The sequence below is a fragment of the Octopus sinensis genome, linkage group LG13 (genome assembly GCF_006345805.1).
Source record: "Octopus sinensis linkage group LG13, ASM634580v1, whole genome shotgun sequence".
Classification (NCBI taxonomy): Eukaryota; Metazoa; Mollusca; class Cephalopoda; order Octopoda; family Octopodidae; genus Octopus; species Octopus sinensis.
In genome coordinates, this window is record NC_043009.1 from 61,577,276 (window position 1) to 61,598,458 (window position 21,183).

General features: G+C 37.9%; 1 protein-coding gene across 7 annotated transcripts in view; it reads left to right on the plus strand.

The window, feature by feature from the left end:
• Positions 1–21,183, plus strand: part of LOC115218519 (probable global transcription activator SNF2L2) — a 104,456-nt gene that overhangs the window by 45,418 nt on the left and 37,855 nt on the right. For 5 of the 7 annotated variants that reach the window (XM_029788385.2, XM_029788381.2, XM_036508430.1 and 2 more), the window contains exons 3-9: positions 4,150–4,705; positions 13,247–13,468; positions 14,684–14,957; positions 15,771–15,897; positions 17,453–17,626; positions 19,383–19,556; positions 20,451–20,624. In XM_029788385.2, the coding sequence (XP_029644245.1) occupies positions 4,150–4,705; positions 13,247–13,468; positions 14,684–14,957; positions 15,771–15,897; positions 17,453–17,626; positions 19,383–19,556; positions 20,451–20,624 (1,701 nt within the window). Of the gene's footprint in view, positions 1–1,783; positions 1,934–4,149; positions 4,706–13,246; positions 13,469–14,683; positions 14,958–15,770; positions 15,898–17,452; positions 17,627–19,382; positions 19,557–20,450; positions 20,625–21,183 lie in introns of those variants that run through there. The other 2 variants (XM_036508429.1, XM_029788383.2) reach the window with 2 other exon arrangements.

Genomic DNA, 21,183 nt, shown 5'->3' on the forward strand with positions numbered 1-21,183 from the left:
GGTGACCAAGAACAATGGGGGGGTGTTTGAAAATCTTCCCTGAGAGACAGTGAGGAATGCATATGCTGGGTCCCAGAGCTGTCTTGAGGCCATGGTGGAAGTGGAAGCTGGTTTTCTCCCAGCCATTATCTAGTTAATATTTTTTTGATTTTTAAAATACTTTTATTTTTAGATGAAATATTGTGGATTTGGTAGACGGAAACTGAAAGAAGCCCGTCGTATATATGTATATATATATGCGTGTGTGTGTTTGTGTGCCTGTATTTGCCCCCCTAGCATTGCTTGACAACCGATGCTGGTGTGTTTATGTTCCCGTTACTTAGCGGTTCGGCAAAAGAGACCGATAAAATAAGTACTGGGCTTACAAAAGAATAAGTCCTGGGGTCGAGTTGCTCGATTAAAGGCGGTGCTCCAGCATGGCTGCAGTCAAATGCCTGAAACGAGTAAAAGAGTATTGTGTTTTCTTTTCCTTTTATGTACAACAAGTGTGTGTACAGTGGTTCCTGTGTGTACAGTTAAATGTACGATTGGTTCCGTATTAACATAATGTAATGCATAGTTCCTCTGAACTGTTGTGTGTCTGCATCCAAATGCACTATGAACACACATTGCAGAGGATGTAGCCCTAATGGCAAAATGTGTATGGAACAGATGGCATAAACTGCCTGTTGTGTTAATCAACCCCCCCTCCCCCCTCTCTCTCTCTCTCTCTCTCTCTCTCTCTCTATATATATATATATATATATATATATATATATATATATAATGATGTGGAGGTGCAATGGCCCAGTGGTTAGGGCAGCGGACTCACGGTCGTAGGAATGCGGTTTCGATTCCCAGACCGGGCGTTGTGAGTGTTTATTGAGCAAAAACACCTAAAGCTCCACGAGGCTCTGGCAGGGGGTGGTGGCGATCACTGCTGTACTCTTTCGCCGCAGTTTTCTCTCACTCTTTCTTCTGTTGGCCTGCTCGCCTAGCCAGCGGGGTAGTGTCATTCGAAGGCTAAAACAATGCGAAGCGCATTGTGACCAGCGATGTGTAGCAACATCTGATAGCCTGGTCTGTCACAGTGATATATATATATAATGATAGTTGTCCACTTGTGACTGAGGAGGGCCATCACTGGCCATTGTCCATGCAGAGTGTCAACAATATCTGTGCATGAGATTATTGCACTTGTGGCCAGCTTAACTCGGATTCACTCCTACAGCTTCCATGCTCGCTTTGGTGCCCTCCTACTCATCCTCACTGGCGATTGCACAAACTAAAATTTTAGATCCAATGTCTTGCACATCTCACAGATCCTCTCCACTCCATTGGTATGATCCAGAGACACGCCAGGGTGAGATATCCAGTGCCAATAGGGTTGCAGGCTCAGGAATGTGAGAATGCCATGATCTCAGCACAAGCACTAGATCCCTGAAATGTTCACACACACACACACACACACATACACATACATATGAAAGAATAATTCAGATTAGATTTTGGTTCTTTTTCTTAACCTGATTCAACACATAGTTGTTGAATATCAAGAAAGTATATTGAGAATTGCAATCTCCTCTGTGAATTTGTCACTGCTGGGAATATGTCTTTGTGTTAGGGAGTTGGATCTTTAATGTCACAAGCTGTGGCTGGCTAAGCACCAATTTTCGGAGCCCCTTATACTTTTACTATCATAAAAGTTGAAGTATTTTAAGAAACTGGTTTTTAGTTTGTAATTTTGAAATATTTGTACTGAATTCTAAAAATGCATTTCCCTTTTCTTTGCCACTTGTAGGTGTTTTGTGTTGCTATTATTGCCATAGCTGTTCCTGTATTAGTAGCAGGATCATTGTACAGTATGACAACTGAAGACAGTCCAATAATGACTACCCCACCACCTCAGCTACCCCCAGTTTATCCCCAGGACAATGTGCAAATGTTACAAAATTTTAACAGCATTATTAAGACTTTACTTACTAGCTACTAAGTTTGTTGAAATAGTAGTTACTACAAACTTTGTAAGAGATATATTAGTATTTAGTATCTAATACGTTGCACAATTCAACACATGCCAGGTCATTGACTCCTTTTACTAGAGATCAATTTGTTAGCATTTGGACTGCCCACCCCACCTACATTTTTCCTAGAGACATTGACCTAAGCTGGCTATCAGCTACCACTATCACTAGGCTAGAAGAACCTTCAAAGATTGTACCTAAGTGCTCTTCTGCCTTTAAACTAATTTATAAAAAAAAAAAGAGAGAGAATTTATATGCTAATTAGATTTTTATTGTTTTTAATGATATTGCAATTGAAAGGATAAATGAGTTTATTGTATGTTTTTTACCTGAGGAAGAGGAGGGAAGCTAGCTGTTTTCAAGTATAAATAAAAGATATAAAATATTCAATATCACCCTGCGCAAGATTGCCCCTGGTTCAATGATACAAGCTCCCTGTTTTAAAATATCATTTTAATTTCTGTTCCTAACACTAGCTTAAAAATGACTGAGCTATTTTACTAAATTTTTCATTATTTTCAAAATAAATTGAAATAAAGATAGGCGCAGGAGTGGCTGTGTGGTAAAAAACTTGCTTACCAACCACATGGTTCCGGGTTCAGTCCCACTGCGTGGCATCTTGGGCAAGTGTCTTCTGCTATAGCCCCGGGCCGACCAATGCCTTGTGAGTGGATTTGGTAGACGGAAACTGAAAGAAGCCTGTCGTATATATGTACATATATATATAAGTGTGTGTGTATATGTTTGTTTGTCTGTGTTTGTCCCCCTAGCATTGCTTGACAACCGATGGTGGTGTGTTTACGTCCCCATCACTTAGCGGTTCGGCAAAAGAGACCGATAGAATAAGTACTGGGCTTACAAAGAGTAAGTCCCGGGGTCGAATTGCTCGACTAAAGCCGGTGCTCCAGCATGGCCACAGTCAAATGACTGAAACAAGTAAAAGAGTAAGAGTAAAGATGGTGAGTTTCAGCAGAAATATGGTAACAAAAGAATTAATGAATTTGCTATTTATTTTATAGACTGTCCATGTATCTGCAAAGTAGTAAATATATTACAAGGGCTTTGTATAGGAGAGTAGTGAGTAATTTTCAGAAATAAAAGACAATGTTAATCTCTGTGAAATTTGAGTTTGTTGCAACCTAATAGACTCTTTCATCATTATCATCATCGTTTAACGTCCGTTTTCCATGCTAGCATGGGTTGGATGGTTCGACCGGGGTCTGGGTAGCCAGGAGGCTGCACCAGGCTCCAGTCTGATCTGGCAGTGTTTCTACAGCTGGATGCCCTTCCTAACGCCAACTACTCCGTGAGTGTAGTGGGTGCGTTTTACGTGCCAGGGGAGGCTGGCAGTGGCCACGATCGGTTGGAGCTTTTTACGTGCCACCAGTACAGAAGCCAGTCAAGGCAGCGCTGGCACCGGCCACGTTCGGATGGTGCTTTTTACATGCCACCGGCACAGGTATCACCAATTTCCATTTGATATGTATTTTGATATTGATGTACTTGAATCAATAGGTCTCCTCAAGCACAGCAGGTCATGTGCCACCAGCACAGAAGCCAGTCAAGGCAGCGCTGGCATCGGCCACGTTCAGATGGTGCTTTTTACGTGCCACCAGCACAGAAGCCAGTCAAGGCAGCGCTGGCATCGGCCACGTTCGGATGGTGCTTTTTACGTGTCACCGGCACAGAAGCCAGTCAAGGCAGCGCTGGCATCGGCCACGTTCAGATGGTGCTTTTTACGTGCCACCAGCACCGAAGCCAGTCAAGGCAGTGCTGGCATCGGCCACGTTCAGATGGTGCTTTTTACGTGCCACCAGCACAGAAGCCAGTCAAGGCAGCGCTGGCATCGGCCACGTTCAGATGGTGCTTTTTACGTGCCACCGGCACCGAAGCCAGTCAAGGCAGTGCTGGCATCGGCCACGTTCAGATGGTGCTTTTTACGTGCCAACGGCACAGGTATCACAACTACAATTTCCATTTGATATTTATTTTGATGTTGATGTACTTGACTCGATAGGTCTCCTCAAGCACAGCAGGTCACCCTACAATATGTTATCCTGCCCCCCCCCCAGCTCCTTTGCCCTTCCTGTTGCTCATTTTTCAATATTTGATGTTTATGTCTTATGCTTTGTGTCTTCTTGTACAGGCTATTAATTCAATGGAAGAGAAAGGCATGCAGGATGACCCTCGATACTCTCACCTAGTGATAATTGCAAATCGAACCAAGGGAGTGGTGAGTGGAGGAGGTAATGGCACTGCAAGTGGTCCTGGATCACAGGGTTCGACAGGCCCTCCTAATATGGGTGGCCCAGGCCAAGGAATGGGTATGAGTGGACCGGGCATGACACCCGGAAACAATATGAATGGACCAAATATGAACAACTCAAACAGCAATATGTCGAACCCTAATATGGCCGGACCAAATGGTGGAAACATGAACAGTGGAATGGGGGGTAATCCTTCATCTGGTACCGGTGTAGGTGCTGCTGGATCAGGTAACCCACCCAATGTCTATGCCAATATGCAAGGACCTAATTCATGTGGTCCACCTGGGATGAATGGGCCGGCCATGAACAATATGTCCGGACCTAATAATGCTATGGTTGCAAACATGAATTCCAATATGAATGGTCCACCCGGACCCCCAAATTCCTCTGGAGCTAATCAGCAAGCTATTGAAACCAGTGAACAAGGACCACAAGGTAAGTGTTTATTTTTATATAACACACACACACACACACATATATGTTCGCCATGTTGGACCACTGAACTCAACATGTTTTTTTTTTTCATTCTCTCCCTATTTGTTTCCTCATATTCCTTTCTGTTGAAGAGTGTAGGCTCGTAATGTAAAAGATTTTTCCATTTTTCCCAACCGTCAAACTAATGCACTTGCTTGTTGTTCCTATACCTGTCTTTGTTATATATATACATATATATATATATATATATATATATATATATATATATATATATATATATATATATATAATATATATATATATTGGTAAAAGCGGTAAGATAACAAAAGAAAGAAAGAGACCTTGATATTATGTAAATAGAGGAAATTTATCTGTAAAATAATATGTAGCATTATTCGGTAGCCAAGATAAAACTCTGAGTTTCGGATGCCGAGGTGGAAATCCACAACACCATCTCTTCGGTTATCTGGCCAGATAACCGAAGAGATGGAGTTTTATCTTGGCTACCGAATAATTGTCACATTATTTTATATATATATATATATATATATATATATATATATTTAACATAGTGTAATTCAAGAAACCTGAGACATAAAATATAAATAACTTTACAGATATTTATTTTAAAGTTTTAATTGTGCTTTTGTTTTCTTGAAACATAATTGCATATCTTAAAGTCTTTGAGATGCTGTACCACTATTCTTCAGCTACCAAGAAAACTTCTTCTCCAAATTGTTATGTATATGTCAGTAGCTTATTAAGATGTAGCATTAACAGCTACCTTGATGTGTTTTATATTAGTTGAAATATATATAATGTAGATAACTCTACAGCTATTTATTTGAAAGCCTTATTTGTGGAGAGAATAATTGAGTAACTTACAGATCATTTTTTGGGGGACAGTTGTCCCTTGTCAGAGAAGATGTGCCATAGAGAACTTTTCATCTAAATTACTCTATAGTTTTTGTGTATGTGTATTTTTAAAACTTTCCTTTGATTTTCTTGTGTTTTATTTAAAAAAAAAAATATTGATGTATTCAGTTGGTGTTTGCAATACAATTTAACTAAAAGGTGTTTACATAAAACTAACACAAACTTCTTGCTTGAAAACTTCCTTTAATTAAAGGTAATAACAGGTAGTGAAATTAAACTTGGTATTAAAATTACTGGTGCAGGAAGGCACCGAGCTGGCAGAATCGTAAGCATGCTGGGCAAAATGTATTGTGGCATTTCATTCGTTTTTACACTCTGAGTTCATATCCTACCTAGATTGACTTTGTCTTTTATCCTTTTGGGGGTCAGTAAAATAAGTACCAGTTGAGCACTGGGGTTGATGTATTTGACTTTACACCCTCCCCGGAATTAGTGGCCTTGTGCCAAAGTTTGAAACCAAAATTACTAGGTGCCAGTATGGCTGTGTGGTAAGAAGTTTGCATTCCAACCACATGGTTCTAGGTTCAATCCCACTGCATTGCACCTTCGGAAAATGTCTTCTATTATACGCTTGGGTCAACCAAATTCTCGTGAGTGGATTTGGTAGGCGGAAACTGAAAAAAGCCTTTAAATGATGACAATGATCACACACACACATGTGTGTGTCTTTGTGTTTGCCTCATGCCACTGCGTGAGAACTGGTGTTGGTGTGTTTACATCCCCCTAACTTACCAGTTCTGCAAAAGAGACTGATGGAATAAGCACCAGGCTTAAAAAAATATAAAAGAAAGAAAGAAAAATAAGTACTGGAGCCAATTCAACTAAAATTCAGCAAGGTGGTGCCCCAATATGGCCGCAGTCGAATGGCTGAATCATAAGATAAAAGAAAGTTATACAGAGTTGTTGTCAATTGTTGTGTTCGGTTAGATAATATAATTGTAATATAAAGACGTCAGTGGATAGTTGTGTACCTTGATGGATTTACGATTTCTTTTCAGTGACCAAAAAACAGTTATAAATCACAAAAGGGAACAAAGGTAGTACATAATAGTGGTGATATTTACGAAAATGTTTGAAGAAAATTACAAAAATAGTGTGTGTACATTATATATATGTGTGTGTCTGTGTGTGTGTGTATATATATATTAGAGTAAGTTCTTAAATGTGAAACGAGGGGGAAAAAATAGTACTTGAATGCCAGAGATAGAGTAATATGCTTTATTAAAAAGCAGCAAAAATATCACAAAAACTGTTACTCAGAGTTTTGCTTTCCCGTTCATCAGACAATTTTGTTTAGAAAACTCTCCGATGAACAGGAATGTGAAACTCTGAGTAACAGTTTTTTGTGATATTTTTGCTGCTTTTTAATAAATTGTGTATTATATATATATATATATATATATATAAGCATGGAAAGCGGACGTTAAACGATGATGATGATGATATAAATAAATTATATATAAGCTAAGGCACATGGCCTAGCAGTTAGGGTGTTAGGGTGTTGCACTCACAATTGCTAGATTGTGGGTTCCTGAGCAAAACACTATTTCATGTTGCTCTAGTCCACTCAGCTGTAAATGGATAATCCTGCAACAGAATAGTCTTTCAGTCGAGGGGGATGTTTGCCTAGCCTAGTGAGAGTGGATTCATTGGAAAGCTAAAACAGTGTACAGCACACTGTGGCTAGCAGTGTATAACAACATCCTGTAGTCTGTGAGATATATATAAGGCGGTGAGCTGGCAGAAATGTTAGCACACTGGGCGAAATGCTTAGTGGTATTTCATCTGTCTTTATGTTCTGAGTTCAAATTCCTCTGAGGTTGACTTTGCCTTTCCTCCTTTTGGGGTTGATAAATTAAGTACCAGCTGCGTATTGGGGTCGATTTAATTGATTCCCCCCCCCCCTGCCCTAAAATTTTGGGCCTTGTGCCTAGAGTAGAAAAGAATATTGTGAGATATACATATATGTATATAGTTTCCATGCTTGCTTTTCCATGTTGGCTTGTATAGGGTAGGTTTGTTTCAAAGCAGCAGCAACTCCACTCATTGTGGTCCTTTACCATCTCCTTTGTGAGTGCAGATATCTTGAGTTCAAACCTCAGCACTTCTATGATCTTCTTCAGTTTTCTTTCATCGGCTCCTTTCACTTGCATCTTTTGAATTTTTCCACCCAACTATCACTCTTCATAACTTGTTCACACTTACATAGCCTTCTTTGCTTCATGCCTAAAATACCTAAAATACCCAAGGTTTTTTCACAACTCATTGTGCCCTGTTGTTCATGCATGCTGACTTCACGCATCCAGCAAAGCCCACTTGCTTCATTTCTTTCTAGCCTTTACATATCCCTCACATTCTGCACTTAATGTCTTGCTAACACGATATATCACAATTTGTACACAATTCAGTGTACCCTTTACTCAGAGAGTTGTTGTTTTGCTCCAAGTGTGTCTTAATCCAGTAGATATACAATCAAAGGCACTCCTGTCTTGACGCTTTCATCTCATGTGTCTGGGACCATATTTTTGTGTCCTTCCTGTTTTAAGATGGTAGGATGTGATTTGAGGGAATTTGGCAGTTATTACTAGCATGCTAGTAGACTATGTAAGTGCATAGAGGCTCTGTTGTGTCCAGAGAAATAACAGCTGCTTCATCAGTTTCCACTTCATTGTTACTGAGGCTGCTTTGTTATCTCAGCACCCACCTACACTGATGAAATCACCTTGGTAACAGAAACTACCTACTACTTTTAGCAAGTTTTCTGTGCAATTGTAAGATTTAATGTCTCATTTGCTCTCACTACTTTTGCATCTATTACGTTTTGAAATCCTTCTCTGTCAGATGGCCATGGCTGGAATACTTTTTGATCAAAGGTTTCTTCGATCAGAGCTGACCTGGGACGGACTAAGCAACACCCTCATTAACTCGCACAAATAATGTATCTTAGCATGTATCTTAGTTCACCAGATAATTTCAGCATCTTGGTGACTCTCCTTCAGGCTTATATTTTCCCTGCCTTAATATCCTCAATGGCCTTTTCCACTGTGTGGCAGCCAACCTCAGTAACTGGATCCACTTAGAATAACCTCTTTTTCCCCCTACACATTCTCATCATTCACTAACTGCTTATAGCATCATTTCCATGCTTCTTTTTTCTTGGCGCTAGTCGATGAGGATGCACTGTATGCACTTCTCTCTTTGCAACATATGCTGGTATCTATCTAGCTGCTCTTTTACCTACTTGATATTGTTCCTTGCTCCCACGTATCTCTTTTGTGATCTCCAGCCTCTTTTCACCATGTCTTACTTGGTCTTCTTCCACGCATCATTTGGCACTTTTTTTTACCTCACTCTCATTCTCCTTGTTCATCTCGCATCCATACCTGCATAGTCTTCTCTCTTGCACACCACAACTAATTCCATTTTTACTCTGTCTTTTTCTCTTAGCTCTTTTGTGCTGTGTTGTTCATGCACACTAAGATTACACATTCAATTCTGTGTCTCTACCAAGCAACATTGCACTTCATTCAAAATGCATTATACATCCTGCTTTTCAATCAAAACAGATTCCTTTCTTGTTGTCAGAGATGATAACTCTCTACACTTTTTCCCACCTCATTCTTACTCTGGCCAGGATGTCTTCAAGAGCTCTTGTTTTGTTCAACTGCTGATTAAGTCACCAATAGTAACTATCAACTACTTTTAGGGAACATTCCAAACATTTGAGAGAAATTAATTTATGGATGCTCTTTTCTGTAAACTACTCTTGTGCATTTGCTACTTATGAAGTCTTCTTTATCATCTTAACTGCGATTCCACTACATTTTGGTACCCAATATTGAGTTCCTCCTAATTTCTATCTGCATATTGAGCATGGCTATATCTCTAAAACTTTTTGCTTTACTCAGTTTACTTCTTGAATCTAGGCCTTGCTTCCATTTTTGGAATTTCTTCTAATTCTTCAACAGATTCACCTATGAAAACTAGATCATTGAATCAAGGTCTTGAACTTCTCTGTTATGGCCTAGAGAACTATAATGAACAAAAACAGTTAAGAACTCTCAGAATTCCTTGTCATACTTTCTGTTTCTTAGTATTCTTAGTGACCACCAGGCTACAGAGAGAAGCCATCTGGCTTGACAAATGTTAAGCTACAGTAGTTTACTCTATTACTCTTTACTCTTTTACTTGTTTCAGTCATTTTGACTGCGGCCATACTGGAGCACCGCCTTTAGCCGAGCAAATCGACCCCAGGACTTATTCTTTGTAAGCCCAGTACTTATTTTATCGGTCTCTTTTGCCGAACCGCTAAGTGACAGGGACGTAAACACACCACCATCGGTTGTCAAGCAATGCTAGGGGGACAAACACACACACACACATATATATATATACATATATACGACAGGCTTCTTTCAGTTTCCGTCTACCAAATCCCCTCACAAGGCATTGGTCGGTCCGGGGCTATAGCAGAAGACACTTGCTCAAGATGCCACGCAGTGGGACTGAACCTGGAACCATGTGGTTGGTTAGCAAGCTACTTACCACACAGCCACTCCTGCGCCTATGCAGAGATCTTTTTTTTTTTCTGTAATTTTCTAACTAGGAAGATAACATTAGTGGTAGAGCATGCAACAGATCTGAACTGCATGTCAACTAAGCTGATTCTCTTCCTAATCTGTTGTATATAACTCTGTTTCTTACATAACCAGGTCCTTAAGCTTCTTGCTCTTATAACATCTCCTTTGTCCCTGTAGCAGTTTTTACAATACTGTTACACCTGTTGTTAAAAAAGAGACACCTGTGCTCTCTGATTATGGGAGTGATGTGCTAGTAACTCTCATAGCCAATCAGGTGTTGTTCTCTGTTGTTCACACACTCTAACATTATGCATTATACCCTTTGTATTGTTTGTAATGTGAAGATCTGATGAATTCAAGCAAATATCTCTTGAAAAGGCTCTTGCCTTGCTTTCAGTAGGAAGTAACTTGCAATCGTTTGATTTAATCAGCTTCTAATTGCATCACTTCTTGTACTTTATGATTCACTATATAGTGATACCGTGTGTATTATACCTAGTCTCATCATCAGATTCGAGTAACCTACACCTCTTGTATTATTTCTAATTGAGATTTACAGTGAACCATTTCCATTTGCATGTAGTGGTGGGGGAGAATTCAGTTTGCCACTTTTTGAAATATGTGGTCACTGGCAAATTTCCTTTTTTACTATTGGGTTGTTTTATTATTTCTTTTTAACTTTGTTTTTAATGTTTTTAATATCCAACATAGCAGCTCATAATTATCCCTGTGGCTCACATGTACGTTAACATGGCTTCTAGTTTTTCCATAAAAGTTAGACTGAATCACATTATTCAGGAAAATGTTTATTTCTGTATCACATTCTACCCACAACCATACAGCTTTTTCTACTTTGTATAAAAGTCAGATCTAACAGTAACCCCTGTCTATGTCATAGATTTCCATAATTTTTACACCCCAACATGAAGTGCGAATGTTGGTGGAGCTTTCATAACCTTGCATATTGTACCTGTACTCAGATATTTCTTTGTATTCCATTTGGTGTAAGTTTCCTTTAGACAATGACCAAGAGGTGTGTTATCTGTAACTAATTGACCAAAGTTATTTCCTTGCATATTACTGTATAACTGATGTTATACAAATGCAAATATTGTTACAATTCCAAAAGCTGGAAACATAGGAGGTCATTGAAGGGCTCTTGTGCTCCAGTTAATTGATACTCCTTGCTAACTTTCAAATGCTCATTATTATAGTTATAGAGAATGAGTATAGTTGATTGATTTTTACTCTTTCAAAATTATGGCTGGGTTCAGTTTCTTTGCAGAGTTTGCAAGATCTATGTTCAATTCTGTTACTTTTACAACCATTATTGTTGCCCAAATCTGCATCAGTGTCAGAAATCTGATTATTGATCAAGCTACATGATTATCTTCACTAAAGCTGAAACTAATATCCATATTTAAAAGAGGTAGAAGATAAATGTGGAAGAAATAGTGGAAAAAAAACAAACAAACAGGTGCAGGAGTGGCTGTGTGGTAAGTAGCTTGCTTACCAACCACATGGTTCGGGTTCAGTCCCACTGCGTGGCACTTTGGATAAGTGTCTTCTGCTATAACTGCGGGCCGACCAAAGCCTTGTGAGTGGATTTGGTAGACGGAAACTGAAAGAAGCCTGTTGTATATATGTATATATATATGTGTGTGTTTGTGTGTCTGTGTTTGTCCTCCCAACATTGCTTGACAACCGATGCTGGTGTGTTTACGTCCCCGTAACTTAGCGGTTCGGCAAAAGAGACCGATAGACTAAGTACTAGGCTTACAAAGAATAAGTCCTGGGGTCGATTTGCTCGACTAAAGGCGGTGCTCCAGCATGGCCGCAGTCAAATGACTGAAACAAGTAAAAGAGTAAAAGAGAGTAAAGAGTAAACAAACTAACAGAACATTCAATATATGTTATAAAGATGGCAGATGACACAAGGTCAACGTTTAACCTTTTTGCATGCAACACCACATCATTAATGTAGTAATGAGATCCTTGTTGATGCTTCCTACTTTATATATATATATGTGGCTCTTAGTTGCCAGCCGGACTACCTAACATTACTTTTATCAGGGTGGGCTGCCAGGGCTGTTAGCACATGGCACGAGATGCTTATAGGGATTTCTTCTGGCTTTACATTCTGAGGTTGATTTTGTTTTATGTCCTATTTCCTTTTGGGGTTGATAAAATAAGTACCTGTTAAGCATTGGGGTCAATAAAATCAAGTTAGACCCTACCCCAAAATGTAAAGCTTTTGCCTATTGTTATCATGATCATCATTCAAAATGGATGTTAAAACGCTGGTTGTGGTAGTAGAGGTAGCAGCAATGTCAAGTGGTTTGATAACACTGGGTAGGTAAGAAAGTAGGAGCAAGGGACTTGGGTTGATAATGACAAGATTAGTGAGTTTACATGTGTATACGAAAATAATAGAAAGAAGAGGAATAATGAAGATAAAGACAGTCAATTAGAAATTGAACTCACATTGTTAAGATGATTGCTCTTTGTGTTATTAGATATTGGACAATTCGCTCATGAGTCTGGAGTATTTATTCTTGTGTGTGTGAAGTGTGTGTAGCAAACTAGCATTGAATTACGAAAATGAATGAAATGAGAAATTAGGAAAGCTTCGAACAATGCAGAAAGTCTAAAAGACCTTTATATTTCAGGCACAAATGCCTATCTTCAAAGGAAACAGTTAAAGAATTGTGTATTTACATAGATCCTGCCATTTTTTATATAATCCGGTATTTGACTTAGTAGCAGCATTGGATTTCTTTGGGAATGTGCAACTCTTGTCTTGGTGTTTGCTTTTCGTATAGTCCCTTGTGATGGAGAGGTTGGGAAGTGTGGTTAAGGTGCTGGATCCGTTTGTCACTTTAGACCGTTTTGTAGCCATTGTATTGCATTCTGGACTTAAAGTATATAATCTTTACTTTACTCCTTTCACACAAAAAGAATAATATGTAGCCATAAGAAATATTTGATGTTTAATAATATATAAATTTCTGTATATGTATTTCAGGTAACAATATCCCACCTTCTGGTATGGGAGGCAATCCCAATATGCCAGCACAAGGACCGCCAACTGGACCAAGGACTCAGTTTTCTGCATCACAGCTTGCACAACTCAGAGCACAAATTATGGCATACAAATTGATAGCTCGCAATCAGAATTTACCTGATAATATACGTTATGCTATTGAAGGAAAACGCAGTGGTTATGGACCTCCATATCAAAGACCTGGTAAGTGGTTACCGTTTCATGAACAACTAGGTTTGTTAGTGATTGACTCTAGCCGACTGACTTATAATAGTTTGCACACAAGTGTTCAGTGCAGTTAACAAAATGCTGTTCATTTGGAGACTGGAGTTAACTGTGAGTTTCTGCTAACACCAAAATCATAAGTTCAAGTTACACATCAACCAGTATATTTTACTTGTTCCTCAGTGAGACATTTTTCTTGTGCTTGTCTATCTTGTTGAAAAAAGATACTAACCTTATGACAAAGTGGATGGTTTAACCTTTAGCATTTAAACCAGCAATATCAAACCCAAATAATCTGTTTTATGTAAAAAAAAAATTTTTTAATAAAAAGAAAAAAACTGACTGGATCTGGCCTCTCACACCTACTTGACAATGTCATTCTAAAAATAAACGGTAGCATCATTGAAATCTTGAAGTTATAAGATAATGCATAATTAATTCAAAACAATATGAAAGAATTAGCATTACATTTGATAATCTGAATGCTAAAGTGTTAATGTTAGGGAGAAAGAACATGTAGCATCCATGAGAAAGTTGTTCTTTGTGGAAACTCTGACCTATCTCATCTCATGTAGAACACACTTTAAAGCAGTTTTAAATTTATCAGATTGTATTGCTGAGGACACATATTAATAGACAAAAACGACAAACAATAATAGTAAATGCGTATTCAGGCTTTTATAATCTGTTGATCCAACTAGAGTTTGGGTTTTTCTGGGAAGACACCTAGTAAAAAAATCCGCAGCCTTTTGAGAGGGAGAAAAAAAGTCATTACTTTATGAAAAGTTGGTGATGTGGTCAAGTGTTTAACATGAAGAAGTGAATTACTGGTGTGGATATTGCAATGAAGTAAAATAAATAGAATTTTGAACTTTTGTTAGCTTTTCCAGTATAAGATCCTTTTAAATATTATCTTTCTTTGCTATAAGACTAATCTGCTGTAATGCTTATCAGATTCTGATGTGATATATATTTATATGTGACAGTGTTTCTAGATCAAACGCTATCATATATCTCTAACAATGGATCTGTGGAAATTGATCATTCAACCAATTAGTAAAGTGTTGTATGCTTGCTTGATTGGTAAGTGTCCTCAGGGCTAGCGACAAACACTTATGAAACAATGAATTAGATAAGCATCAAATCAGCTCATCTCTGTCATGGTGTCACTCCTTGTTTTTTTCTGTATTTCAGTTGATCCCCATCAGATGCAACAAATGAGGATGAACCAGCCGCAACAGCAACAGCCACCACCGCAAGGCATGGTACCTGCTGCTCAAAACTATCCTCCTCAAATGATGTCAGCTCAGAGCCAACCGAATGTTCAAGTTCAACAACGAATGCAACAACAACAGCCGACGTCAATCCAAGCTATTGTATCTCTTCAACAAAGACAGAATCGAGTATCGCCTGTCGGCAAACCAACAGGGCTGGATCCCATAGAAATTCTGAACGAACGGGAACACCGGTATCTAGATTTGATTTCATTATCAACTTTTTAATTACTATTTGACAACCACTTTGGTCTTCCTAACTATATTATTGTACAGGAAGAGTGGCCAATTGGCAAAAATAGTGGTTTTATAGAATTTGGTTCCATTCTGAATTTAAATCCTGACTCTACTTTTCGTTCACCCCAGGTTGAATTTATAAGTACCAGTCATATACTGGTGTCTGTTCAATTGATTCTGCCCTTATCCTACAAATTTGTCGTCTTGCACTAATTTAAGGATTGCAATCATTGGCAATTTTGTGTTACTGAAAACTGTGTCTTTGGATTCACCTGTAGCACATTCCTATTAGATAAAACCTGTTCAAGGAACTGACAAACTCTATTGGATATTTTATTTTATTATTTCTGTTTTCCAATTAATTATAATCAGAAATATTAAATTTCTAAATGTCTGAAAGAGACATGAGCGGTAGAAAATGTGTCAAAGCCGACAGGAAGCGTTCAATGCTTCCTAGGGCTAAACAGTGGTGGTGTAATTCCCATACAGGACTGTCACGTTAGGTTGGCAGTATACAACCACTCCAATTAATTATAAATTAATACAAAAAAGATTTATGGGTGTGTGAATCTTTGGACATCTATCTCAGAGACAAAGCTTGTCACATGATATGAGTGATTATTTTAAGAATGTAACTAAAACTTCAACAAGATAGAAGCTGATGAATTTTTAAGGCCTAAACTGTTGTATAAAATGACTAAACCTATTTTGGTAAATTTTTTTCTTCAAATAATTCGTTTTTACATTGTTCTGTTTTATTATAATTTCAGATTAGGAGCAAGGATTGCTCAGCGAATCCAAGAACTTGAGACTTTACCAGCAACGATGCCTGAAGACATGCAAATGAAGGCTATGATTGAACTTAGAGCTCTGAGACTTCTGAATTTCCAAAGACAGGTTGAGTTGTCTTTCTATCATCTTTTTCTGTTAGGAGTCAGCGTATGATTAGCTGTGTATTGTTCCTCAAAGCTAATTATGTGTTTTTGTGTAATAAAAACAACAATAATTTTTAGTGGTCACAAGGGTTAAACACATAAGATGCAAAATCTGTGAAGATGTATTTATATGTAATATGCAAGTTAGGGGCATGGTGTATTAAAACGGGTTAAAAAATTTAGTAATACAAAGACAACCCACCCACACAATGATGAGAAGCTGCTACCTAGATAGGATCAGGGTACCTCCTGATTTGAATTGAATCTTCTGTTCTAGGGCCTATGATCTCACTCATGCGTTATTCATTACCATTTAATACATTCTGAGGATTTTAGAGCAGCAGTTTCATAAGCTGTTCATGCTTTTGTGAAAGGTATTTCCAACATAAAATGCATGAAGTAGTTCCTAGTGAAGACTGAACGTGGCCTGTAGACACTGCTTCCACAACCAACCACCACCACCACCATCACTACAGTAGCTTGTTAATTGGTCAGGTCATTCGTTATGTAGAATTCTCTGTGGTATTCAGAAATTGGAGGAATTTCTTCATAGTTAGTAGTGGTGAGTGAAGGGAAAGGACAGAATAAAAGAGATTTTGTTTGCTAATGGAGAATTGAAGGTAGAGACACTTGTCTGCAGTGAGAGAAGGGAGACAGTTTTTGCCTTCTTTATATTAATGGGTGACACTTTCTGGGTTTTGAAGTGTCCTTTTTGTTTTTAACAAAAACACTTGGTCTCGTTATTTAATAAACCACTTTTGAGCATTGGGATTTTTGCCCCATGAGTCTAGCATGAAATTGGGACATGGCAGTTTATGTACACTGTATTAGTTGGACTGGTGTCCTCATTTTCATTGACAATTTCACTACATTTCGGCTGGCTGTTCACTCCAGTCTTCTTCAAGTGTCTTGAGTTGAACTCGGTTGTTGCTTTGGAATTTCAAATCTAATCCTTTATTTGAGCCATGGGCATCCACATCTCATTCTATTCCCTGCATTTCCTGACAGTTTTTGCCTCAATTGATTTTTTTGTGAATTATCATTTGTGCCTCGCCTGAGATTGAACACAGAACCTCTACATGACTGCACTGTATTGACCAACGAAGTGAAAGCAACAATCACTATAAAGATACTAGTCTGACTAATATAAACAGTATACATAATATAAATTTCTCATCTCAGAAATATAGAATTGTATTATAGCAGTTTATCTTGTTAATATTTCCATATACAACATCCTGCTTTCCTGAAAGCAATGTACAGCCTATATTCTTACATTTGATAATTCTTATTTTAAAACCTGTTGAGTCAGTAACTGTATTACAGCCACCTAATCATCCTCCAGAAAACTACTTTGTGAATTAGTTAATTTATTTTAATTATATCTAATGTTGTTAATTCTCTTCTGTTTTTAAAAAAGTTATCTGCATATTTTCAAATGTGTTCCTTGATCTGTTTGTTTATATTTGAAAATTACTCATGCAGTTTACTACATTGTCAACCATCTTTCTTTTCAGTTAAGACAGGAAGTTGTATCATGTATGCGTAAAGACACCACTCTGGAAACGGCACTAAATACAAAAGCTTACAAACGTAGCAAGAGGCAGTCTTTAAGAGAGGCGCGTGTCACTGAAAAATTAGAAAAACAACAGAAAATGGAGCAAGAAAGGAAGAGACGGCAGAAACACCAGGTCAGTATTTGTTTCTCTGCCAGCGCCGCCTCGACTGGCTTCTGTGCCAGTGGCGCATAAAAAGCACCATCTGAACATGGCCGATGCCAGCGCCGCCTTGGCTGGCTCTGTGCCGGTAGCACGTTAAAAGCACCAACCGATCATGGCCGATGCCAGACTCCCCTGGCACCTGTGCCGGTGGCACGTAAAAAGCACCCACTACACTCGCGGAGTGGTTGGCGTTAGGAAGGGCATCCAGCTGTAGAAACACTGCCAGATCAGACTGGAGCCTGGTGCAGCCTCCTGGCTTCCCAGACCCTGGTCGAACCGTCCAACCTGTGCTAGCGCGGAAAACAGACGTTAAATGATGATGATGATGATAATATTTCTGTGTAAAAATATGAGACTGCTTGGTTCTTTTACCGTTGAAGTATCTTTATTTCTTGGCAGTGGGGAAATATGATTTTGGATCACTGTCATCATGTCTGTTTCTCTGTGCATTGTAGTGCCTGTATACATGTGTGTTTATCTTTGAGCCCTCCATTTTGTAAAGTACATTCTGATGACTTTACTCCGAAGTGATTGAGGTGTCTCATGGCACTCTCTTGCTTATAGAACCATATCACTGCAGACTCTTTTCCTGCTCGATTTGCTCAATATTAATATTTGAACTTAAATCTCTTTCATTTAACCAGTCTCTCAGCTTGACATTCTCTCCATATCCTATAATTAATTATTAGCATCTAGTCTGGCTGTCATATAGAGAAATCTCAGGTTTCTGACAGAGACAGCGATTCTTTAATCTGTTACTAAGATGCCCAAAACCTTTCAACTTCCCCTATTCACACTTAATTTTACTGGATAATCCCTAATATTCATCATCTGACATTCTTACTATGTAATGTTTCTCAGAAATTTTGGGATGTTTTTATCAATTTTTTTTAGTACTTATTTTTATAATGCTTAATCTTTTTTTTTTGTAAATTATATAAAATCATATAAGCTTCAGATATTGTAATAACAGTTCTGAATTGGAATGTTTTTCGAATGCAGCAAATAAATTAATGTTTTCAAGGAAAAACATATTAATTTTAAACTGGATGTTTCAATTTACAAGTGTGTAAACAATATCAAACAACAGTAGTTAAAACATTGATTTCAGAAAGGGAATGAAATGAAAATTTTTAAATTGGTTCTTTTCAAAAACTTTTAAAACTGAATCCAGTCTGTCATCACACTGACAGCTATATCCTTTTTATTCCAATTCAAGTGTTCTATATAATAAAGATAAAATAAATAAAATAAAAAGGCAGGTAGACTAATCAAAATTGAAACATTTTTATCATAAATACAACAATGAGCATTTAGTAAGCTATATAAAAAAATATAGGTTAATATCTCATTTGATAATATTATAGTTAAACAAGATTTAAGTAGCTTTATATTTCTGAATTTACCTGAGATTAAACAAAAATTCCATAATAGATTTCTGTAAGAACTTTTTATTATGTTTCAAACACCACTTTAATAATTAAAAAAAAGCTAGTTGTTTTGTGGAACTTCTCTAAATTAACAATTCTTTTAACATTTAATTGTAACATTTGATTAATTATATTTTAGTATAGTATAGTAATGTAAAGGTTAAACCATATATCATACATTCTCTCTTTTCATCTCTTTACTGTTACTATCACTACATCAGGTATTCACTGATTATTAGAGATAATTAACTATACTAATTAAGTGCTAATATTAATGATTTAAATGATTCTTTCAGGAATATTTGAATGCAGTCTTGCAACATGCTAAAGACTTCAAGGAATTCCATCGCAATATGTCTGTGAAGATTGGCAAGTTGAACAAGGCTGTTATGACTTACCATGCCAACACTGAACGGGAACAAAAGAAAGAACAAGAAAGAATAGAAAAAGAGCGTATGCGACGCCTTATGGTAAGTGCCTCCTCCTTGACTATCTGTACGTGATGAGCCGATGAAGAAGTTCCTACTTCAAATCACATCCTAGATTTTTAAAAAGCACCCCTGCTGGCATCACATAAAGGGCACCCATACTAGCACCATGTAAAAGCATCAGTACACTCTGTGAACAGGTTGGTGCTAGGAAGGGCATCCATCTGTTCGAAATCATGCCAAAACAGACGACTGGTGCAGCCCTCTAGCTTGTCAGCTCCTGTTGAACTGTTCAGCCCATGCCAGCATGGAGAATGGATGTTAAATGATGATGATGATGATGATGATGAAATAATGTAAATACTAAATACTCATAGGATCATTTCTCTTCAACAACTCTGCTCATAAAGTGTGTCCATTGGTTTGATCACAAGGTAAACTTATCCTTAATGGAGTTGTGCTGGAACCCTTCCGAAGAATGCATAAATGATGAAGTGGACTTAAAGTCTTGAACCACTCTCTAGCCCTTGTGATTTCAACAGCAGACAAAATATTCATAACTGATTTCTGATCCCCACATCATATGTCTGCCATCATTGGGTGTATCCAGTTTGTATTTGTGGTGGTTGGAGCCAGCTCAACTCATCCCTGCTGGAAGCTGACACTTTCCTTTGCTTAAGTATTCAAATCAAGTTAAGATGATCTTTATCTTAATCATCATCGACAATATTATCAACATTATTCTTATCAACTTTCAAGAACTTGTAAATTTGTTCTGACTGAAAGCCTTAGGCCAGCTTTGATCCCTCCTTGGAATGGTCTCATTTGGAAAACACAGGGCACCACAGCTTCCTTGAAAATCTTTTTTTTTCTTCCTTTGGTTTATATGATTTCATTGTGAGTAAGGATCTTAATTCTCCTCTTTTACTGCTTCAGGCTGAAGATGAAGAAGGCTACAGGAAACTTATTGATCAGAAGAAAGATAAGCGTTTGGCCTATTTACTACAGCAAACTGATGAATACGTGTCTAATCTAACAAAACTTGTTGTACAACATAAGATCGAACAAAAGAAAAATAAAAAGAAGAAGAAGAAAAAGAAGAAGGCTACTGTGAGTACCTTTAAGAAAATGTTAAGACAATGATTTCTATTCACCGCCCATCAATGGTCTTTCCATGTTTCTGTTTTGCTTCGACATCAGTCTACTTGACTGACAATAAGTACTGCACATTGGCTTTACAGCTGAGTGGTTAGTAGAAGAAATGCTGTGACAGATATTTCTGTGTAACAAGATTGGTAAACAATACCTCCTGATCTTGCTAGCATGGAAATTATTATTGTGAGCTATAACAGAATATATCATTGTTTTAACGTCCACTTTTTTTTTGTTTGCATGAGTCAGATGGAATTTGCTGAGGCAGATTTTGTATGGTTGGACGCCCTTCCTGGTGCCTGTTGCCAACCTGCATCTGTTTCCAAGCAAAGTAACATTTCTTCATGGCTGAATATCTTCTCATGGTAGATTTTATTTCATTTCATTTCATTTGAGTTTGAGTCCATGCTCAGGCCAAGTCGAAGACTCCACCCTCAGAGTCTGGTGTGGTTGCCAGGTTGTATTCTCTGTTTAATTTTGACATGTGTAGGAGCGAGTTTGAGTCAGTTTGTGCTCG